The sequence below is a fragment of the Anopheles cruzii genome, chromosome 3 (genome assembly GCF_943734635.1).
Source record: "Anopheles cruzii chromosome 3, idAnoCruzAS_RS32_06, whole genome shotgun sequence".
NCBI classification, from domain to species: Eukaryota; Metazoa; Arthropoda; class Insecta; order Diptera; family Culicidae; genus Anopheles; species Anopheles cruzii.
The window spans coordinates 13,950,926-13,974,017 of record NC_069145.1 but is presented as its reverse complement, the minus strand read 5'-3'; the positions used below and the strand labels follow the sequence as shown (position 1 = coordinate 13,974,017).

Genomic DNA, 23,092 nt, shown 5'->3' with positions numbered 1-23,092 from the left:
CGGCAAAAAATATTTAAAAAACAAGATGCAACTGTCACTTGTCACTGGCGCAACTTTCACGCTGTCACTCTGACAGATACCCTCGCAGTGGGCAATCAAAACACAAACCCAAAACACTCCTTGATCGTGCGGTTCCGGCGTGCCTTTTCGGTATCTATCCGAGAATTTGTCCGCTCACCATTAACGTACTCCGGACTCATCGCCGATCATGTTGCTATTCAACGTTTCGCGTGCACTATTACGCAATAGCCAACGGCTCGGCGTGGGCCGGCATCGGGATGTGCACCGATGGGTAGCACCAACGTTACGCGAGTTTCGCCGTCGTCGCGAAAAGATGGGCCCGGAAGCCGCCCTACCGCGCTCGTCGTACACGGATTGGAACTATAGTGCGGAAATTTTCGCCTTCGGTAAACGGTTGCACGAAACCTTCGACGCCGGTGTCCTACAGCAGGCCTTCACGCACCGGTCCTTCATCGAGCAGGAGAAACGCAAACAGACCGCAGTCGGTATCGATGACCCTGTGCTAGGGGTAAGCGATAACCAGGAGTTGATCGCACAAGGCCACACGCTGATCCAACAGTATGTCGAAGCGTTCTTGCTAACGGCCTTGCCACGATTACCGCGCCATTTCGTTTCCTCCATCCGGGACGCGCTTACTTCGGAAATGCAACTGGCTCACGTATCGTCCCACCTGGGCACGAAGGATATCATTCTCAGTGCTGACTTCCCGGTCGGTGAGCCGCTATTGGCATCGACGCTGAAAGCCATCGTAGCCGCGCTGCACCGGTCATCCGGTGACGAACGGTGTTTCCTGTTCGTGCGCGATTTCCTCTGCACCACACTGCACCAACGTGACCTGTTCGAGTATCTGTCCATCACCGATCCTCTCGCCACGCTGCGAGAGTACTGCAAAGAAAAAGGGCTGGCCGAACCCGAACCACGGCTCATCGGTAGCGCAGGGCAGAACACGCTCCTGGCGGTGCACAACGTCGGTATCTACTGTGATCGCAAACTGTTGGGGACGGGCTTCGGCGAGGACCAAACGATAGCTGTGCAAGAAGCGGCACGTGACTGCCTGCGGCAATTGTTCGGCACCGAACTGCACATGAAACCGATCGATTTCAACCTACAGCTTTCGGACTGCACATCCCATCTGACAGCCCAGCGTGACACACAACAGGCGGCGAATCAGTAAACGGCTCTTTAAAATGTCCACATTGCAGTGGTAATGCTTTTACTATTAGTGTATAAAACAATGGACCCAAATAAATTAGTCTACCAGTTGCTACCAGCGCCTCCCGTATCGGAAACTAATCGCCCGTCCTTATCCTTTAACCGCACGCGACCATTCGAATAGCGCGATTCCTGGCTGCCGTCCGGGTAGACGTACTTGACGGTGCCATCCGGATAGATACGTCGTTTGTGGGCCTTTGTCTGTATTTCAACCTGACCGTTCGGAAGCGAAATCTCCTTGTCACCGTTCTTCCGTATGATCATCGTGGTTCCGTCGTGGTATTTCCACTCCTCGGCAATATCAACACTGTTCGGGTTTGTCGTGCGTATCGAACCGTTCGGAAAGTGTACCTCGGTCGATCCATCCTTGAACAGGTGCTCCCTTTGACCACTGAAAGGGAAGGATTACCGTTTTAGCGATCGGTGAACGCAAGCAGCAATAGTCGAAAAATCTTACTTAGGAAACTCCGTGATCTCGAGCCCATCGAGATAGGTCGTGCGCCAGGTGCCAGTTTCGGAGTAGTAGTATTTGGTCGTACCCTCGGACACGTTCGTCTCCTTGATGTCCTTGTTAAAATACTGCATCCGAATCGTCAGTCCGTCGGGCGATATTTTCTTTATATTACCGTTCGGGAAACGTATTTCTCTGCTCCCGTCCGAGTGTACGATCTCTTTCTTTAAACTGTTGATCACTTCAGTCGCTTCGGGTGTACGACTGGTGGACGTTTTACTTTTGGCCTCTTCCTGGCCCGGTTTGTCCTCTTTTCGCACTATGCCACCGTTGCCGGGATGACTTGCAGCCCTCGCAGCGTTAAAAAGTGTTTTGCGTACCGCTGGTGGGTTCGTAAAATAGGGTGACGCTTCCTGGTGACCATCGCCGTCCTGCAGCGCGGAGCTGGAGTCCTCACCCTGCATCTCATTCTCTTCTGCGTCATCGTCGTCGGAGAAATCATCGTCATCTGACGAAACTCGATTTGTGTGCATTGTGTGGCGCCAGCGATTATTTTCTTCGTTCTCGTCCGTTTCCGAACTTGCATCGTTAATATGCATCATCGGCACCGAGCTGCCGCGTTTGAGGGGAGCTACGACCGTTGGCTGACGACCGTGACTCGACAGATGGCTCATCACCTTCGCTCTCGTCTGCGGCACTCGCACATTCCGCTCAGTGATTTGTATCGTTCGCGCTCTGATCGATTTATTGTTTGCCGGGGCCATCTTGCCATCTCCTCTCGCCGACGGCTTATGGTCGCCTTCAGGGGCGGGTTTGCCTTCCCTTGGCTCACCGCTTCCTTCGGCCAGCTTGGCAATGTTTCGATTTATCTCCACCAGCATCCGGCTATTGTTTTGTCGCTTAAGGCGCGCATTTTCCGTTTCCAATCGCCGGTTGTCCTTCTTTAGCACCTCCAACTCTAGCCGCACTTCCTGCAGATCTTTTTCCACCGTTTTTGCCTGCGCCCGAAACCGAGCCAACGATGCACTGTGCTTCGCTTCGCGCTCTTTCTGGTGCTGGCGCGCCTCGCCCAACTCGTCGGTGAGCCGTAAAATTTCGTCGCGATCTTTTCGATTCGGCTTCTGGGCCTCACGCAGTGCTTGCTTCCGTTCCGCCTCGATCTTCATCCGTTCGTCGTGAAAGTAGACTTCCATTTTGATGCGCTCGTCGGCCAATCGTTCCGCCTGCTCCTCGCGGTCCTGCTGCAGTTTGAGCCGTTCCATTTCGTGATCTTGTTTGGCGCGTATCAACTCTGCGTTCTCGCGCCGATAGCTATCGATTTCACGCTCCAGTTCGGCTAGTCGTTCCTTCAGCAGTTCACTTTTGGCCAGAATCTCACTGCGAAGCGTATCGTCGTCGGTGTTCGGCACGGCCGTTTCTTCCCGGTCGCTCTGTCCGTTGTCCGTCGGATCGTTTTCCGAACAATCATCTGACTGGTCGCTCTCACTGGATGACCCTGTTTGTTCGAACGATTCAGAACGTTGTGCAAATTTATCGTTCGGTGTGGACATTTTACTCCGTGCCATCGCCTTCATGCCCAGAATCGACTCGTGATCATTGGCGGTAGTGTCGGAATCATGATGTGTTCCACCGTCAACGAAGCGTACGTGTCCCTGATCGTCTTCATTATCCGTTTCCGTGTCGCTTCCGTCGGAATCATTTGCCATCATAGCGACCACCTTGGAGGGACCTGGAGAGATGCGATCGATCGTTGCGATCTCCCCACGGTGCACCAGTGGACCGACGATTTCCAACTGAGCGCATCCTACGTCGTCCTGCGTCATCGTCGTCAACTCGCACGCCGTGCTATCATTTGAAGCAATGAAACGCAATATACTGCTGGAATTGGAATTGAAACTCTTACCAACCACCTTCTGTTCGAGGAGTTCGAAAAAGTTCAATTCACGCTGCTCTTTACTGCCGCTCGATGCCGGGTCCAGTTGGCTTTTCCATGGAGCATTCGGGATGATGTCGGTTTGTTTGTGCGGCACCTTCACCGGTTCGGGGCAAGATTGTTTTACCAGCTCCACCAAATTCGCCATACAGTCCCCGGTCGGTGGATCTTCGTTCACCGCGGGAAGCGAGCCACCCTGCCGTGCAGGTAGCTTTAGTTTCTTCTCCTGCACTCGATTCACGTCGAGAACGATTCCTGCGTCACTGTTGTTTCGCGGCTTCTTGCCGGTTGTTTTCGTTTTTCTATCCACTCCGGCCGAGTCCGCGCGTGTCGATTTGGCCACTGGCAATGGTTTCGTCGGGTCGGTGCCTCCGAGTTCATCTGCACGATTGCTTGAATCCCGCTTTCCTCCCAGTTTGCGATTGTTTCGATCCCTATTGTGATTCGCAAATTTGTATTTTGGCAAATTGTCTAACTTAAACTTATCCGGATCCACTCTAAACCTGGTTCGCAGACCTTCTCCTCGCTTCAAGTACGGTTTTTTCGGAACGTTCTTTCGCGGAGCGTCTCCTTTCGGTTCCAACGAAGGGAAGTTGGCGTTCGAAGTACGCAAAGTACTCTCATTGTTGTCGGCGTCGTTGGGTTTGATGCGCTCGGATGCTAGCTGAGCTTCAAGGTTCGTTTCCTCATACTCTGGCTCGGAGTCGCTGTCCTCTGGGAAAGATTCTTGTTCATCTTCGTCCACTGTGTGCGGCTGAAGTCCCAAAACTTCGTACATTTTATGCTGCTCCTGCTCTAGCAGCTGCTGTTGGGCGATGTGCTTTTCAAGTAACACGCGCTGCTGTTCTTCCTGCCACTTCTTAAGCTGCTCCAGCCGGGCCAGAATACTGCGAGGTGAATCCGCCATAACTTTTTAACCCACTATATATACAATAATAAACACATTCATCACGAAACTCTGGAATTGCACATTGCGACGCTCAGCGTATCAACAAACGACCGTTTAACAACGCGAGAAATGTCAGTTGCTATGGAACGCGCAAATTTTTTGAGCCTGTGAAAACACGGCCCGATGAAAGTTCGATACGAATCACATGCTGAACGCAGTGCACGAACAGACGGGCTCCTGTATAGCAATACTTGTTTGTCGAAATAAGCCAATATTTTCGTAATAGTGGAGTAATATACAATTTGCATCATCATTATAATACGTTCTGCACATAGGTATTTTTCTTTCTTTCCGAAAATTTACAAATGTGACATTAGCGAAAGCGAAGGGGGTATACACCGCATAGTTTAATTCTTATCAAGTTGAGACAGGACGTTGTTGCCACCTGTATTGGATTGGTAACGTCACGATATTTGATTCCATTTAGGCGCACACGAGACATCCTGACCATAAAGATAAGGGAACGTTCGTGATACGACTAATAAATTTCCCCAGGCACACGAGTTTGTGCCTCTAAATATTTACGCTCCTTGGTTGTCAAAGGAGAAAATATTGTTTTTTCTAGCCAACTTGTGTGCACTTTGGTGTTTTGTAAGCACAGAGACCTATTTTCGAAGCCACTGTGTAGTTACGAAGCAAATCGACAGTATCGAGAATATTCTCGAAACTTCTGGTCGCTTCGGTGTGCTCTTCGGTGCCTATAAACGTACACACGCAGGCTCACTCGACTGCCGCCGGACGATGTCTTCTCATTCGAGTTTCTACCAAGGAACGAAACGGATATCGCCGTTAAAAATAAGGTTAGCGCAAGAGGACGATTCGTAGGTCACACCCGGAGTACATCTGTTGCCATTTACTATCACATCGCTACAGAAACCCCAGCATTCTGCCATCACAAATCATGCCATCTCCAACGGGAGCACCGTTCAATTTTGCCGAAATGCCTTGGTCGTACGGAGTGAAGCCAGGGCAAGTGATGGAGTTTAACGCCGTAATCCGTCCCAGTCCGATCACCGTTCCGTTAGGGCCATCCTCGCCTTTGTATACGATGCCACCCCCAAGTGGTCCCAGGACGGTCCCGTACATCCCAAACCTGCTGCATCCCCCTCCGCTGACCCCGGAAGCTCGAAAAAGAAAAACCGAACTTCACATGGAACCGAATATGCTGTAAGTAGATATAGGTTGGGCGTAGCTTTCGTTCCATTGCATTACGATGTTTTGTGCCCATTGCTTTACAGACAACCATCGAAACAGTTTGTCACCGAGGAAATTATGTCGTCGCATTTCAAGAATCTGCATTTGTCCACTGAATACACAGCACATGACATCAATAGAGTTCAAAGTCACGTATCAACTTCTGCCACATTTGGACAGGGCGGAAACATGATGCTCGGCGACACAACCGGCGAAGACCTGGACAAATTACAACCGTATCACGTGTGCATGTCGCCACAGGAACTGGAGGAACGGTTAAAGAAAGCACAACGCATTGCCATCTGCGAGGAGGTGCGAAAGCTCGAGAACCGCGCAGAAATACTTCCGCAGGTGCTGCTCCAGCGCCTCGAAAAGCCATGCACTGCGTTGATGATCTGGCAGCCACCCCAGGACCGCCTGGACAAACTGCTTACGTCCGTAACGGAACAGATGGAAAAGAGGGAAAAAACTGAACGATCGGCGGAGAAAAAGAACGTTGATGGTGCCGCCGCAATGATGTCAATGGACGACGAACCGCTACCCGATCTTCCCGATTATGATGAAGATTTGGATTTCGAACCGAACGTTCCGTCGTCGTCGGCAACTCCCAGCAGCAGCAATGCAGTTTTCGTGCCCGACCTAGCGACCATGGACGTGGAAATGTAGTTTTAGGTTAGTTTTAGACACCGAACTCGAGCCGGTGCAAATGCGTGTGTTCCACCAAGTGTGAATGACTGGAGAATGCGAATGTCTTTAATGTTGTCTCAATTTCACTGCTACTACTGTATAGTGTCCTGCCTCAAGATAGATCGCACTTTAGGGGGCGGCTTAAAATAAAATTAATATAATACGCGTTTGGCAGGCTCGTCTTTTTCATTTACATACTTTTCATCGCATTCTTGCCGAAAGTGCATCACAGAACAAAGATTCATTCAAAGAATGGCGAATGAAAGTTGAGTGAACAAAACGCATGAATTCAACCCGTTTCGCAGTAATTTTCGCTGAATGTTTGGTATGATTAAACGATTTTAAATGAGGAGTTGAACTTTTCTGCTATAAGAATGAATACGTTCAAACGTGGGAGAGTTTCGACAGTTCGAGTCGTAAACAAATTACCGTGCGCGAAAATAATATTGAATAGGTAATGTTAAGCACTTGCTTATTTCGGTTACAAACTATTTTTCAACAGAATACGAATACGAATACGAGTTAAAGAAAATCTCACGTAGGACCTTACGCACAGCTCACCAGAATTATTGTGATAACGGATTGTGATGTATCGCAGTTTTAGTGCAATATTTTGCAGTATAATAGTACGAAAAAAATACTTATAACGCAAACCGTCCATAGTGAGATCGGGCGTCTCACGGTTGAGATCTGCGGCTTAAAAAAAACTAAAAAACTGAGTGCTTTTTCCGTTTGGCCGATCCCATCGGCTGATTCTTGGGTAGCTGGTAAATTCATTCGGCTTGTTCGGCTCGGTCGGTGCGTACGTGCTTGCGTGCGCTTGGCGTGTGTTTTCTGTGCGAGGGGCTCCCCATACTGCGTGCACGTGGTGTGTTGGGCGGTTTAGTGATGTCTTTTCAGCAAACTACGGTACATCCTTTATCACGCAATACCGCACTTTTTTTTTGTTTTGTATCGCGTTGTGAAATCACCAGAATCACGAGAGCCATCTCATCGCGGAATAGGTAGAGAGTGTGGTCGCGGTGCGGTGGTCTGGTTTCATTGCCAACGCCGTGCGGTGCATGGCATGTCTTTCTGGCATCGTATCGGCTTCAATTCATGGCCTCCCTGGATTTTCCATCCAGAGCTCCGGTCAAATTTTCCTGCCCGTCCAGTGCCTTGATGTGTTGAAACCTGGCCCTCGGTTGTGTGCGTGCGTCCGTTCGCTCGTTCGTCGTGTTTTGAAGGACGCGTGGACAGAGACCTGAAATGACCACTATCGCTAAAGAAGCTCGCGGAATTTTGGATACTCCGCATCGCCGAGCGAACCGAATAGCCTTCCTTTTTTTGGTAGCCATCACCAGGACACGGCATTTTTATTCTTGAGTGCGTCGCCGGGAAAAAATCGAACTCATTCCCTTGGTGTTCCCACCTTCGCTTCTTCATCGTTGGGCACGTGAAGACACGAGACGTTGAGCCCGGCTGGGAGGAAGCGCGGGGTGTAGAGCGAGCAGAATCATCATCCGCCGGCGGACTACGGTTCATTTTACAAGTGTTTTACGTGCCGCGAGAGAGAGTAACCGCGAGAGCTCATCAGCGAGAGAATTAGATGGGGTTGGCCCGTGCGTAAAAGAGATGTCTGATGGGGACGTGAGAGTGAAACGCGACGCGGGTCGGAGAGATTGCTGCCGCTTTTAGAAGGCGCGCCATTGAGCGGATCAGACTGGGACATTTTCCGTTCATCAGCGTAGTTTGGTTGTTCATGTTGACTCGCGCGGTTGCGGGTGCGCGTGTGAGTGCGTTGTCGTGTCGTTCCGTGCAGCGCGGCGATAATTTTTGCAAAATTTGTCTCGAGCTTCGCTAAATCGCCTACATCCGGTTTCGACCGCCAAGTGCAGTCTTTAGCAGCAGCAGATCCACCCGCCCGCCCTTCATGGGGTTACATGGTTTGTCCTCCTCTTAGCTGATGTGATTGTTTCGACGAAAACTGCGTAAGGCAGCAGGCAGCCAGAGGCAGGCGTTATTTCGGTTCTTCGGGCAACGAGTCCGTCCGGGCAGCGCGCGTGTTCCCCAAACGGTAGGCGCAGCAGCAGCGCAACAGAGCACAGAGCTCGGTGTGCGCTGGTAGTGGTGGTGGTTGTTGGTGGCCGCTCTATCGCCGCGCGCGGTGGGAAGGCTGAAAAAAGTGTGTGTTCCGTTCGCGGTCCGGTGGAGTCCGCTCGTGTGTGGTTGTCGGTAGCGCGCTCCGCGCTCGCCGCTCGCGCCAGCAAAGCGGCCACCCCGAAAGCGCGAGCCGTGTGTACGTGTGTGTGTGTGTTTTCAGTGCGGTGGCGGCGAAATCCACGGTGTTTATAAAATCGTCTGTTTCGTCGAACTCCTTGGCTCTGTGTGTCGTCATCGGATCTCGCGTAGTCAGCTAGCGCTCTCGCTCTCTTTTTCCGTGTGTCTCCTTTGCTCTCGCTCTCGCGCCTGTTTCTCTCGGGGTGTCCGGGCTAGCCGCTCTCTGCAGCTCAGCAGGCGGCGGCGGTGAGTTGTCGCCGTTTGTCGATTGGAACTTTTTCAGTTGTTCGGGCGTGTGCGTGGATGTGGTTCCTCGGTGTTCCGTAACTTGGTCGGCCCGTAATTTTTCGCTGCAAACCCGTATTGCCCAGAGAGGCGGCGGCCCGAGCATTTGGTCGGAAAGTCTCCCGACGTTTAGTGCAACGCTTGTAATGCACGCCGCGCCGTGTATAGTTCGTGTGATAAAGTTTGTGTCGTCCCCTCGAGAACAATAAAGGCGGCACCGCAGGTTTTTTTTCCCTGCTTCGCTTTGCTATCGCTCCGCTGCAATGAAAAGCTACCCGATATCGTGGTGTGAAGCGAAAAGGAAACCCCATATGGAGAGGCAAGTGTGTGCATCTTATTGGAGTGAACCGTCCTGGGTGTAAAACCACTGAAGGTGATATATCTATTTGAATGTGCGATGTTTTGTGTGTTTTGTCACACTGCACCTTTACCCGTTCGCTCGATGCTACTGCTGCAACCATCAGAGAGCCCCGTGGCTCGCGTTTGTAGTTCACGGCAAAGCGAATGGCGTAAGCGTTTCCGCTCCCTATCGCGGGCGGCCTACTATACATGCGTGCGTGTACCACCCTGTGGCGGGTTGTTGTTGGTGCATCCCGTGCGTTCGCGAAATTGATAGCAAATTGTGGCCCCAAAAATAATCTCTCCGCAAAACCGCCAACGGTGGCTTGGATATATGTTTATTATTGTTGTACGTTTTCATGTAAACCATCTTCACCCTTTTTTCTTTCCTTCGACTTCTTTTTCTTCCCCGCAGCATTATTGTATATAGAGAGTGGTGCGGAGACGGATTAATGACTGCACGTTAATAAAAGCATCGCAACAGCTGTGAAAATATACTTATGTACCCGGAGACTTGTCGAAAACATAATTAATGCCAATTGGTGGTGGCCCACGGGTGTTTGTTGTGCAAAGTGTGCTGTGACGTCGGCAAAGTGAGAGAGATCGCAGCATAATCACCCGCGTGCCCGCCGCGAACGGAGAAAAGAATCATCCGAAGGAGGACAAGGAGGAGGTAGAGGAGGCCGTGGGCAAGCGGAAAAGTAAAACGATACCAACCACATCAACATATTGGCTTCCTTTGGCTGAAAAAACGTGCGGCCGCACGATGTCGTCCGATAAGGTGTCGCCCATATCGCCCTCGAAAAGTCGCAGGCAATTGGTAAGTGTACTCCGCGTGTCCGTGTCCCCGTGTGTGTGTATGTGTGCATGTGGCGCGTGAATGCGATGATACGGCGGGCATGCAAGGCCTGCTGCGTGGGTTTGTATAGTTCGCCGCGTGCTTGTGTACGTGACCGGCAGAGCTAGTTCCCATTCCCATGTTGATGGTTGTGCTTTTTTTGGATCAGATTTTAAGAACGCGGCGGCCCCATACCGCGCGAAGTCTTTCCCCATGTATAATGTTGGCTGCTGCTGATGATGACGACGACAAACGGATGGTGGTGGCCGCGCATCACACTGAGCGTCCGGTTGGCACTCTACTAAGACGATTTAGCAGTGAAAGGGAAAGGATGCTTGTCGGTACCCACCGTTTTGGCACGAAGATGAGGCAAAATTTGATGGAGAAGCAGAAACCTTGTTCCGAGAGAAAGAGTCGTACACGCATTGAGTAATAAGGAACGATTCTCGAAGAGACCGTTGGCCGAGAGACCGGACCAGTGCTCTAAACGCGCGGCGCGAGATGTTGTTTTGCCGGATTCGCACTTCGCACGGCGAGATTTGCTTTCGTCAGCGTCAGCGTCAGTGGCGGTCTCCTCGGATTAACGATTCAATCATCAGCGGAAGAGAATCACCGCTCTTTGTTGCTGTTCTGTTTCAGGTTGAACGTGCGGTTCGATTCTGACGTTCGCCCCCAAAAGTTGACCACTTGCGGTCACGGGAACCGATGGATAGGTGGTCTAATTATACTGCCACAGGGCAGGTGGGGTGCACGAACTGGTCCGGATCCAGAAATAGTTGAATGCGAAGGCCAGATGCAAACCCCCTACCCGGCCGCGGCGCGTCGTTTGGTAGCGCATTTTTATTTATGCCATCAGATGGCTTGTTTCTGAAGCAGTTTTTCAACATTTCTCGCGAAGACGGTCCGGCGACGCCGCAACAAACGTGTTCCAGTCGCCGAGCTTCTAATGTGTCCAATGTGTTTCGATGGCCCTGCTTAGAAAGGTTCTGCTTAAGGCACATCGAGAGTGAGAATAAGTGGCAGCCATCAGGGAATCGCTGCTGCAGTTCCCGAATTCAGATCGATACAATAACTCGCTTGCCCTGCCCCCGATGGTCAACTAATGTACGCACCATTCGCATAAACACATTGGCTCGTCACACGAAGAAGACTGTACCGGCTAGCTGGCTGGCTGACCGTGTTCACTTCATCGGCGGAACGATGGCGCTACTGCACGACGGCTCCCGCCGACCGCCCGAGAAGCCCGAGTTCGCTAACAAACAAAGAAACATTCGCGCCCGATGACGCGACCAGCGGCGATGAGTTCATCCCCCCCCCGTGTTGGCCAAAACTCGAAGAGCTGCTGTGCTTTTGGAGGCCGCCGCCGGCACCTTTCCCAACACTCCACTACTGGTATGGTGGAAGGCAACGAGAAGGTCTCGCGCCGGGGCGAATAGGACATTTAGAATTATCGTCAAACCCCCCCGCCGGGGGTACGAATCTCCACCGCTGGCCTGGGTCGGTCGGTGGTCATTTCCGTGGGAGACGCACGAAAACGGCATGCGTATTTCTCGAGAGCGCGCCCGAGAGTGGTGAAATGTTCGGAATCGAGAGAGCGAGCGACCGACCGAAGGAACGGAATGTTTCACCAGCCACCGCGGTGGGATTGCTTTGCGCTTTTTGCATCGCCCATCGAGATTAGTGTGGGGACAACGACGGGTGGCGCGCGAAGTCCAAAATCGCGAGAGCGAAATTGGTGTGCGCGCGCATAAGCGGCAACGATGGCGGCGTGGCGACCACTTCCTGCAACATCATAACCGTTCGCGGAGTAGTGTTTCCTTCTGCCGGAAAGCCTCTCAATCCGCAAGGGGGCCAGTCGCCCGGAGCGCAGGGCTGTGCGAAATTTGCACGGTTCGTGGGCACGGAGCCGCCCGAAGCTCCGAGGTTGCCACTTCGTGGGGCCGTGTTGGCAACACGCACGCACACCTGCCGGCCGGCTACCGCGCTCGGTCTTTTTACCGGTCACGATGCTGAGTGCTGCGGTCCACGGGCCGGCCGCCGGGTTCATTTCGCCGTTCGCTATGCTGTGAGCGTGAACGACGCACTCCGGCTTTGCTGACCAATGCAGAGTTACCGCCCGGCGGGGGGCGAGTCTATACTAAAGGGGTTTAGGAAGCGGAGAAACTGGTACACACTTCCATCGCCATTCGAGGTGGTCCAGTGAAATGGTCGAAAAAGAGTTTCGCCGCTCCAAATCCACCTGGCGCGCGGACGCTGAGAGGACGTGTAAATGAATATTTCATACGTGATTTTCTTCGCCCGAAGCGAGAGCGCTACGAAGTTTTTTCAGCTTTTCGTTGTTGTTATTGTTAGCCCAATATTCATCGATTAGAGGCTGGGAATAGAAACCCGCTCTGTGGCGTCGCGGGGGCTCTGCGGCGAGTGCGGTGATGGATGGATGTATGGGGCGCCAACGTGCATTTAGCGCGGCCACGACGCCGGGGACGGACAGTGTTGATACCACACATTTTCTAATGAGCGGCCTGGTGGACATCGTGCTCAATGTTTAGTTTCCAATTGCCGCCTGGCTGTTGTTTATTGATTGTGTTTGAAAGAGGTTTGCTCAACAATGTGCTCGGTGCTCCGATAACGAGCGCGAAATGGTAGGGAACCGCCAGTGCTCGTATGTCTCGGGTATTCGGCTCTTCTACGATGGCACCTCGCTTTGACTATCCGGGAATGCCGTAGAAGTATTTGGGGAAACAGTGTCCTTTTTACATTTCTGGCCCTCTTCCTATGTCACAGTTTCCTTAACACACACACACCCTAAAGTGTAACGTGCATTATTTGACCTACATGTGCGGGCGGGGCGGAGTAGGTGAAAAATTGGCCAACGGTTGGCAGATTGCGCGTCTTATCTTTGCGGACGCTCTAATCTCTCCGACGGTGCTTTATTACGACATGTAATGTAGTGGGAAACGCGTCACGGTTGGCAAAAGCAATCGGCTGACTCAGCCCTCGATTGGAATTTTTCTTCCGGTTTTCCTTGCTCGTCTTGCGACACACATTTACGCCGATAGTGAGGACAAAAATGGACGATACGCTTTAACACTAGATATACCACACCAGTCATTTTGACTGGTCGGGCAGTTTGAATGGCAAATTTCCACTACATGTAATTTTTTTTTCCCCAAATGATGTTATGACTTTTAATAGCTCTAAGCATAGAATACATTTCACAAATAAACTTTTTTTTATATATGTTGGAAAAAAAAATTTTTTTTTTTTTGGAGATTTATACCATGACCAGTCAAAATGACTGGTCCCTTATTCCATGAACAAATTTAGGCCAAAAAGGGCAATTGTTGCTCAGAATATGATTGGGCAGTAGATTGGGCACTCCAGACCATTGATGTGTGCAATTATTTTGGAATATATACGAATTTGTACAGAGTTAGAAGCCTCTAGAGTTTTGGGGAAAAAGTGGAAAATTACGCAAGCAAAATTGAAGGCATTCTTATGTAGTTCGGCAACGTAGTAGATAACGTTCTTATGTAGAAATTGTGTCCAACAAAGTGATAAAAATTAAATGTTTTCTGTTATATAAAAATGTATACAAATCCATTTATCGTTTACAGTTAACATTACTAAACTTGTTTTAATTTTTTTATAGACTTTCTTTTAACACTTGAAGTCATAAAAAGCAATTTTTCACATGACCAGTCATTTTGACTGGTCTGGTATAAATAGGTATATTGAAAACGGTGGTATATCTAGTGTTAAGTACGTGCATCGGTGGATATTTTATAAATCCTATAAAATATTGGTTTCCAACATTTGGTCAATGTTTACTAAGGCATTAGGGCATTGACTTAGGAAGTTAAACGGACGATGATATGCGGAATCTGTCCTCTAGAAATACCTTTGCCGATAGATATACATCGATCCTTCGTTTCTTTCCATAGACAAGCTGGACGGACTGGAGTAAATTGGAAACAGGCGATCTCGCGACCGGCCGATAAGTGGCGCATCACGAACACGCTACTCCGAAGAGCAGGAGAGAATAATTGTTGTGTTAAACGCTTGATTGGGTTCATTCGGAAGCCGAAACTTTCCTTTGAGCCGGTCTGCGGGTCGAACATCCGCTACCTAGAGCGGTTCCTGCGGTTCGAAGGGCGTGTGTGATGGTGTGACATAACAGAGTACCATCGGAGCAATGACCAAATCATTGCCCTACTCCGCACATAAATTTAATAACTTCATCTTAAATCTCGGTCTCATTGGAGTTTTCGATCAAACTCGTTAGAAGTATAGTTCACCAAAAAAATAGAATCGACAGATTTCGTTGGCTGAAGCAACAGTTGAAGAGCTTCGAAAGCATCACGACGATCATCATCGGCTCCGCCCGAGGGGTATCGAAAATCTGGTGCATTCGGATAAAGCAGAATCTGCCAAAGTTTTGCGTTTTGGCTGGACCCGAAGAGTGCGCTTCTTCTCTGGTCCACGCTGTCCATTGCTCTCCGAAAATTTCTTCCTATTTTTGCGAAACCCCAAAAAACCGGTTTGTTTGCACACCATTTCGCAACGAATATCCCGGTTTCGTTCGCCTCCCGCCGGCGGGGCTACATAAAAGGGTCAGGGCAGCGTCGTTTCGTGGGTGTATTATACATGACTGGCCGTGCGCTTCTCAGAAGCAAAAGCCTCTGGGGCTCGCAAGGAAGAAATTGTGGAGTTGATTTTTAGATTGCATGATGGAAGTCCTAATCGGTTTCGGCGCAGATATTACAAAAGTTTTTCCCGCAGTTTAATTTCCTTTCTTCCACAACGCGCATGATACGCAAAGTATTCTTTTTAATGAACGCAAATGCCATTAAGAAGAACCTATCCTCCTGCTGTATTGGGATGCGGATTTGTAATGCGATAGCAATAAGGCGCCGGCTTTACCATCGTGCCTGTCGGTACTCATGACTCCGTCAAACGGATTTTTCACATTTTCCATTCTATCTCCGCTCGCAACTGAATATCACATTCAAATATTGAATGGCCTCTCTCAAGTCAAGGGCGACGCCGCTAATATTGGTGTAACCTTAGTAGAAGCCGGTGTGATAATCCACACTTTGAAAAATGCATGCGGATTTGTACCGGAAAAAGGGTTATACTGTTCCGCTTAAATCTAATCACTTGTTATTTGGTCAAAGTACTGAGACGAGGCTCTTTTTCAAGCTTTTTGCTGCACACCTTTCTTCGTTGACCACCATCGGGTTGGTAAAGTTGAACCCTCGATCGTCTTCGAAACAGCTGAGGAATGACTTTCGCTTTTCACGGTCACAACACCGACACACGGGCCCCGCGCTCGCGCGTGCGGCTCTGGGAGTTGGTTCTCTGCAACATCATGATTACGTTGCCCGTTGGGCGGTGTGCCACCGTCGACTTGCGGTGGTGGGTGTGCCAGTACAAGAATGCAAAATAAATAACTACGCCGCGTAATCATGTTTCTCGGCATCGCGCGTACCGTGTCTCTGTCGGTTCCACCCGCTCCGTCGTCGTCGTCGTAGGTGACAAATCGGAGCAAATACGCGGTGGAAATATCTGGTACTTTTAGCTTTGTTTGGTCGCCAGGGGCGTTGTGTTTGACCATATTTGCTTGCCGAATCCAAACACTTGCTGTACTTTCTCCGCTTTACACCCATTTAATTCTCTGGCGCTTCTTTTACTCTCCTTTTGCAGCGCGAACGTAAACAACGGAAGCTCTATTCGGAGGAGTGGACGCTCGGCGACGATGACTACGAGGGAGCTCGAGGGTTCAGCGTGGCCGAGAAGCTGGAGTCGCCCCGCTTCGCCCAGTCCGGGATGGTGCGTGAGATGAAGGGCGAAAATTTGACCGTTGGGTAAGTTGGTACAGTAACATTAACAGTAAAAGTGGACGCGAGTTCATATTAACGCCGAAACCATCACCTTGTAACTGTTTTGTCTCACACAGCTCTTGTGGCCCACATGTGAGTCACTTAGCGTTCAGAAGAGCCCATTTTTAAGCACTGCTCGGGAAAACTAATCCTCTACAACGTGCCGGCCGTGTGTGTGTGGCATGTGGCTGTGGAACCGGTTTCTTTGGGACGAGGAAGCGCATGGAAGAAGTTACAAAGACCAGCGACGATTGAATGGCGGCCTTTTGTTGGCCCGAAGCTTTTTTCTGAGGTCCTTTTCGCAACGTTTGATAGTTTGCATAAGGCAATCGAATCGGCAGACGACAGATCAAACCAAAAGACATTTGATTTGGCCGACCAACGTAACGCGTCCTATGATTTGAGAATTCAGGGTTTAAAAAAGCCGACAATTGAAGCTAATCGTGTGACCCTTTTCGGATAGCAATCTTCCACCCGGGCACCTAAAGCACTCACAGCCCCGGTGATGACATACGCACCGAGCGAGAAAATGTAATTATCATCGATTGAAGTTCCGCGAAATGATATCAATTTTATTCGATACCTCACCGCGGCCGTTCGTTCGTGCGGAATCGTCGGAGCCACGAAAGCGATTTGGCTGGCTAGCAGCGGGGTTCAATTCCGAATTCCGTACAAGCATTGTGTGGACGGCATGCGCTTCCATCTAATGGCAATTTTATGTGAAGGAAAACTGAAATGGGGCGGTCCTTTTTCTACGTTTTGCAGAATAACTCGAATGTCGTTTGAAAATGTACATGAATTTCTTGTTTTAGCACAATCACCCCTGGCTGGTGGGGTGGTCACTTCCGGTGGTGTTCCGGTTATTGTGAACGTACATGACACACAGCGCCGAGGATGGTGGTGCTGGTGGTGGTGCATATTTTATCCTTTGACCTGCTTTCAAACTAGAGCAACACTCGTTTAGGCTAATTAGTCTTCGGGAGCGAATGCTGAGGAGAAGGACCCACGATGGAAGGCATTCTGAGGGAATGCACCGTAACCGTTGGCTAGTTTCGAATCATATATCCGTTCGAACGATAATATGGCATCATTTTTTTCACACGTAAATGTTCCCTCAAGCCAACGCCTAACTAACTTTCTTCTCTTCTCCAACGCTGCCCAACGGGGCGCCCGCAGGTTTCTGCAACAGAATGGCTTCAACATACCGCTGCTGTTTAAGGAGAAAACCGGTCTGGGGCTGCAGGTACCGTCGGCGAACTTCTCGATCGCCGACGTGCGCACTTGCGTCGGTTCGCGCCGCATGCTGGACGTGATGGATGTCAACACGCAGAAGAACGTCGAGATGACGATGAAGGACTGGGAAAAGTACTACGAGGATCCGGTCAAGAAGAAGCTGCTGAACGTAATTTCGCTCGAGTTTTCGCACACCCGCCTGGAGAACTACGTCCAGAGTCCGGCGATCGTGCGCCAGATCGACTGGGTGGACGTGGTGTGGCCGAAGCAGCTTAAGGAGTCCCAGGTCGAGTCGACCAACCTGCTCAACGACATGATGTACCCGAAGGTGCAAAAGTATTGCCTGATGTCGGTGAAAAACTGCTACACAGACTTTCACGTCGACTTCGGGGGCACCTCGGTCTGGTACCACATACTGCGCGGCAGCAAGGTGTTCTGGTTGATTCCGCCGACCGAAAAGAACCTGCAGCTGTACGAGAAGTGGGTCCTGTCGGGCAAACAGTCGGATGTGTTCTTTGGCGATACGGTGGAAAAGTGTGCCCGCGTCTATCTGACGGCCGGCAACACGTTCTTCATACCGACCGGCTGGATTCACGCCGTCTACACGCCGACCGATTCGCTCGTGTTCGGTGGCAACTTTCTGCATTCGTTCGGCATTGTCAAGCAGCTGAAGATCGCGCAGGTCGAGGACAATACGCGGGTGCCGCAAAAGTTCCGCTATCCGTTCTTCACCGAGATGCTGTGGTACGTGCTGGCCAAGTACGTTTACACGCTGCTCGGCCACTCGCACTTGGTGGGCGAACCTGGCCGCGAGCACGAGCTCGTCGGCAAACCGCACGTCCACCTGACGCACTACGAACTGTTCGGGTTGAAGGACATCGTGATGTACTTGTACGATCTACCGGCCCAGCGCAAGAATGTGCCGGAGCTGATACGCGATCCGGTGGCGGTGATCAAGGACGTTCGAACGCTCGTCGAGCGGCACTGTCGGGATTTGCCGGAGATGGCGGTTACCGGGGTGCCGGTACTGCACCCGGATTTGAACGTGAGCAATAATGCGTACATTCGGGAGCACTACGAATACTACTCCGGCGATGGGGCCGGTGGTGAAGGTGGAAATCGAACCACCGACAATGAGGAGCAGGAACGGGGCGCCGTCGCGGATGGGGATACCGAGGGAGATAGCCGGCGCGAGGACATGGTACGAAATCGCGAAGAGAGTAGAGTGCCGGAGAACGGCAGAAATGGAATCGTGGCCGGTGCTTCTGCCGATGGGCCGCGTTCGCTACCGTTTGGAGGGAATCCGCAGGAGCAACACCAACCTCGTCAAATTATCATCAACAGTGGCGCCTCCGGTGGGGGTTCTCTAGAACCCGCATCCGCAGGAGCAGCAAGTCGACTGACCACCGACGCTCAGCACGCAACACAGGACCACAACACTGCTCCTCAGCAACAGCACACTCCAAACCATTCCCAAAATCGCCATAACCACGTGCTGCAGCGGAAGGACTTCGGCGACGGTACCGGGGCCGGCAGAGAGCCCGAATCTACCCACCGATCGCCACCGATCGGAAGCTCTAACGGTGGTACGACGATGGGGCCACCATCCAGACAAAACCATCATCATCATCACCACCATCAGCAGCAGCATCAGGGGCCGCATTACAACAATGATGACGATCGGAACTTTGTCTCGCCCCAACCGGCGGTGGGTAGCGGTAACCACCGCCTAACGTCCGGTAGTGGCGGTGTGATGGGAAGCGGTGGTCGCGGCCCGTACAAGAAGCACGGTCACACCGGTGGCGGACATAACGGTGGTACGGGCGCGATAGGTGGTAGTGGTGAAAAGCGTGAATCTGGTGGCGGTGGTGGAGGCAATAATGGACCGCGACGGCGACGGACACGATGTAAGAACTGTGAAGCTTGTCAGCGGTCCGACTGTGGTGAGTGCAGCTTCTGTCTCGATATGGTCAAGTTTGGTGGACCGGGTCGGGCGAAGCAGACGTGCATGATGCGCCAGTGTCTGCAGCCGATGCTGCCAGTGACGGCCCAGTGTATCCACTGCCAGCTGGACGGGTGGCGTCAGGCACCGATTACCGCTCCGGCCCAGGCAAAGCAGCACGCCCAACTGCAGGAGGGACCGTCGGCGCTGATGGAGTGTTCGGTGTGCTACGAAATTTCACACCCGGACTGTGCGCAACGGGTTGCGCCCGAGGTGCACGGTATCGTGAACGACGATCTCCCCAACAGTTGGGAGTGCCCGACGTGCTGCAAATCGGGCAAAAATACCGACTACCGAGTAAGTGGCCGGCATCAGTCGCCGGGATTTTTTTCATCATTTAAAATAACTCGTAATAGCTTATTTATCGTACTCACTTACTTAAAAATGTGTTCTTTTCCTTGTTTTAGCCACGTCACTTCCGAGCGCGGCAAAAATCTTCCGAAATTCGTCGAATATCCGTGAGCAGCGACGCGTCGTCGGTGCACAACGTGGAAATGGGCCGGATAGGTGGTGCTGGCGTTGTCGGTAACCACAGCAACACCCATGGCAGTGGCGGAGAAGGCGATCCGGCGGGAACCGCGGGCAGTGGCATGGGTAACGTTCCCGCTCCGAGGGGTCCGCGCTTCCAGAACGATATGTTGTACGATTTTGCCGTCTCCGGAAGTGCGGTGATCGTCGGAGGAAACGGTGGTAACATTTTGTTCGAACGCAAGCCAAAGATTAAGGACGAAGACGTGTCGAGTGGCTCCGAGAACGATGGTGGAGCGGGTGGAAAAAAGGCACATCTTCATGCCATGAACTCGTCGGCCACCAGCGCGTCGGCGATAAAGCTCGAAATAAAAGATGAACCGATGGATCATCAGGGACAGCAGCAGCAGCATCTGGCGTACGGCAACCATCACGCCACGAGCGTTATCAAAGACGGACGCGAGCTTCAGAATCAGTTCCATGGTACGCCGAACACCACCGGTGGTGGGCCTCCTGTCAAACGGCGGAAGAGTGAAGAAAATGGTGGACTACATGGGAATCACAATAACCACAGTGCGACGGGTGCCGCCGGTTCTGGGGGCCCGCTTGGCGCGGATGGACACGATGCGAAGAACAGCTATTCGCTTCCGCGGAAGAAGTCTTCGCAGCGAATGCAACTGGCCCATCAGATCCACAGCACGTCGACGAAACCGATGAAGAAACCGTTGTACCCGATTCGACCGGCAGCGGTCACGCACGCATCCTCTGCGTCCCAGCAGGGAAACTACGCACTGGACGCGACCTGTATGTTGGCTGTGTTCCGTTTCCTACCACCGGAAACGCTCGTCACGTGCGCCAGTGTGTGCAAAACTTGGTCCAACATTGCCGTCGACCCGGCGCTCTGGAAGCGCATGAGCTGCGCCGAGTACAAACTGACCCCGAACCTCCTCTCGGCCATCGTGCGCCGGCAGCCGGAACACCTGATCATGGACTGGATCGGGCTGGGCAAGCGGCAGGTTACGTGGCTTATTTCGCGCATTCCCGGCCTCAAGAATCTCTCGCTGCAGGGCACGCACATTCAGGCGGTGCTCGGTTTACACAGCTGCATGTGTCCACCGCTGCAGGTGCTCGATCTAAGCTTCATCGCTGGGTTAAACGATTTCGCTATCCGTGAGATTCTGTCCCCACCGAAAGATTCGCGGCCCGGGCTGGCCGACTCCAAGTCCCGGCTGCGCAATCTCAAGATGCTGAAGGTGGCTGGTGCCGACATTTCGGACGTCGCCCTGCGCTACATCACGCAGGGACTCCCCAATCTGACCCACCTAGATCTGAGCTCGTGCCAGCGCATCACGGATGCGGCCATCGCCCAGATCGGCACTTCGTCGGCCGCCATCAAAACGCTGGTGGAGCTCGATCTGAGCTGCTGCAAGCTGATCACCGAGCTATCGCTCGATCATCTCGCAAAGTGTGATGCACTCACCCGGCTTGATCTCAGCCACGTGCCGCAAGTATCGACGCAGGCCGTCATTAAGTTTGCCTCGACCTCCAAGAACGACCTGCAACTGCACGACATCAAGCTGGTGGACAAACGGAAAGCGCCCTCGCAGCCCCAGCCGATACCATCAACGTCATCTACGACACAGCTACCGCCACAGTAAGAACCCGCAGGAGAGGACCATCAGCAATTCGCTCGCACCAGTATCCGGTGTGCGGCGCAGTGATGGCGCATTTGTGCGAAGCGACGCGTAACGCGTCTAAATGATACCAAAGACTATTTGTAAGTTTTCGTCACCACACACCGAGCCCCAGTCGGCTGCCGACCGGATGATGATGAGTATTGTGGTAAACGGAGCCGATCAAGCACGACGACAGACAGAGTTGTATTTTCACTGTTTATAGATTGAGTCCGCGAAATGAATTGGACGCAATTTTGCGTAGTTTCTTTTCCCGCGACAGTAGGTAAGTCCTTGTTTTATTTTTTACTTTTTATCATTTTACATTCGATACATTGTTTGAGCCATGAAAAACCCCAGCAGCAGCAGCAGTACTTAGTAGACAGTAGGGCAGGAGGCGTTGTTTCAAGCGGCTAGTTGGAAGACCACTCCCGAGAATTAGGTTCATAGCCACGCTGCCGGTCGGACGAAAGCACACACCAGATACCACGGTGTTACCATTTCGCCGAGGCAAGTTTCACAAAAGCAATAAGCGGTTTTTTTAAATATCTGAATTGAACTTGGCCACGATCTCTGGTTATCGACCGTTTTTTATATGGTCGCCCGATAAGTGAGTAGTAACACACTCGCGTGTATAGTTATGAACAGCATTTTGGTTTGTTGATTTAAAAACAAACCGCCAGGTACCGACAACTTTAATGCCTGCGCTTTGCCAACAATGAGTAAGATTGGAGCCTTTTTTGTGGTATTCGAGCGAAAGGAGTATTTTCACTTCTTGTTTTGAGCCATTAAATCCCAGTTCTGCGTAAGGGATGCCGTGGACATGTAGTGCTGAAATAATGAAATAGTGATATCCGAGAGCGTGAGACAGATTGCTGATCGAGAAGAAGGTATTGTAATTATTGTGTCTATGTGTGTGTTTATGTGTGTGTGCACGTACGACATATTTGTTCAGCTCGGTTTTATTCCCCATGGTCGATCCCTGGTTAGTGATTCTTAGTTGTAATAGGCAGAAGCAGGACAGAGGTAGCCGCAAGCCGCAGCCGCAGCCGCAAGAAAAACACCGCTTTCCAACGAAGAGTTTAGAAGAAATAGCCCCATTATGGAACCATTTAAGCATGTCTTCAACAAAAACACGCACAATCGCTTAAAGCAGATTCACTGCAATGACAATTTGTGTTAGAATGATTGTTGAACGTGCAAAAGTTTGGTGATCTGAACTGTATTCAGCCACAGCCAGGACGTTGGATGATGAGCCAAGAGCAGCGCAGCTTGATATCGTGTGTGACACGGACGGGCGGTGAGACGAGCTTGATCGAGCCACCAAACGACGAACCAAGACTCTCTGTCGCCCCGCGTCGTCGTATCGTCGAACCCCATTTAGTTGCAATACCAATGTGACACCAAGAAAAATGCAGCTTTCCGTAGTGTTTAAGGCAGGTATGCTTTAAAATCAAAATGTAGTGGTCAAAAAGCGAGAGAGTATGTCTGTGTGTGGCTCTCCTAAATCGAAGTGATTGAACCGCGGAAAAAGTGGCCGCCGAATAGTTGTGTTAAGTCAGCGATATAAGTGTGAGGGTGTATGTGTGTGTGTGTATGCATGTCAGAATTAAATGATAAAAATCCACCAACAAGGATAAAAACGACGACCCCATAAACGGATGCA

The 23,092-nt window shown here is 51.3% G+C and overlaps 4 protein-coding genes across 4 annotated transcripts; 3 read left to right on the top strand and 1 right to left on the bottom strand.

The window, feature by feature from the left end:
- The first annotated feature begins 134 nt into the window (after positions 1-134).
- Positions 135-1,273, top strand: LOC128272368 (39S ribosomal protein L44, mitochondrial). Its single transcript, XM_053010164.1, has one exon. The coding sequence runs from the start codon at positions 209-211 to the stop codon at positions 1,193-1,195; it is 987 nt and encodes a 328-aa protein (XP_052866124.1). The 5' UTR covers positions 135-208; the 3' UTR covers positions 1,196-1,273.
- Positions 1,274-1,275: 2 nt separating this feature from the next.
- Positions 1,276-4,524, bottom strand: LOC128269891 (uncharacterized). Its single transcript, XM_053007295.1, has 2 exons — positions 1,691-4,524; positions 1,276-1,624 (listed from the first exon to the last, which is right to left on the bottom strand). The coding sequence occupies exons 1-2, from the start codon at positions 4,522-4,524 to the stop codon at positions 1,276-1,278; spliced, it is 3,183 nt and encodes a 1,060-aa protein (XP_052863255.1).
- Positions 4,525-5,163: 639 nt separating this feature from the next.
- On the top strand, positions 5,164-6,560 carry LOC128273344 (uncharacterized). The gene is made up of 3 exons (XM_053011287.1): positions 5,164-5,366; positions 5,440-5,733; positions 5,805-6,560. Exons 1-3 carry the CDS (start codon positions 5,308-5,310, stop codon positions 6,424-6,426), a joined length of 975 nt encoding a protein of 324 aa, XP_052867247.1. The 5' UTR covers positions 5,164-5,307; the 3' UTR covers positions 6,427-6,560.
- Positions 6,561-10,096: 3,536 nt separating this feature from the next.
- On the top strand, positions 10,097-21,411 carry LOC128269890 (jmjC domain-containing histone demethylation protein 1). The gene is made up of 4 exons (XM_053007294.1): positions 10,097-10,150; positions 15,875-16,035; positions 17,227-19,582; positions 19,693-21,411. Exons 1-4 carry the CDS (start codon positions 10,097-10,099, stop codon positions 21,409-21,411), a joined length of 4,290 nt encoding a protein of 1,429 aa, XP_052863254.1.
- Positions 21,412-23,092: the final 1,681 nt, after the last annotated feature.

Coding starts and splice junctions, on each gene's coding strand:
- LOC128273344 (XM_053011287.1), top strand. CDS start 5,308: ATGTCTTCTCATTCGAGTTTCTACCAAGGAACGAAACGGATATCGCCG. Junction 5,367..5,439: donor ATATCGCCGTTAAAAATAAG/GTTAGCGCAAGA, acceptor ACATCGCTACAG/AAACCCCAGCATTCTGCCAT. Junction 5,734..5,804: donor CACATGGAACCGAATATGCT/GTAAGTAGATAT, acceptor ATTGCTTTACAG/ACAACCATCGAAACAGTTTG.
- LOC128272368 (XM_053010164.1), top strand. CDS start 209: ATGTTGCTATTCAACGTTTCGCGTGCACTATTACGCAATAGCCAACGG.
- LOC128269890 (XM_053007294.1), top strand. CDS start 10,097: ATGTCGTCCGATAAGGTGTCGCCCATATCGCCCTCGAAAAGTCGCAGG. Junction 10,151..15,874: donor CGAAAAGTCGCAGGCAATTG/GTAAGTGTACTC, acceptor CTCCTTTTGCAG/CGCGAACGTAAACAACGGAA. Junction 16,036..17,226: donor GGCGAAAATTTGACCGTTGG/GTAAGTTGGTAC, acceptor GGGCGCCCGCAG/GTTTCTGCAACAGAATGGCT.
- LOC128269891 (XM_053007295.1), bottom strand. CDS start 4,524: ATGGCGGATTCACCTCGCAGTATTCTGGCCCGGCTGGAGCAGCTTAAG. Junction 1,625..1,690: donor GAGATCACGGAGTTTCCTAA/GTAAGATTTTTC, acceptor CTTCCCTTTCAG/TGGTCAAAGGGAGCACCTGT.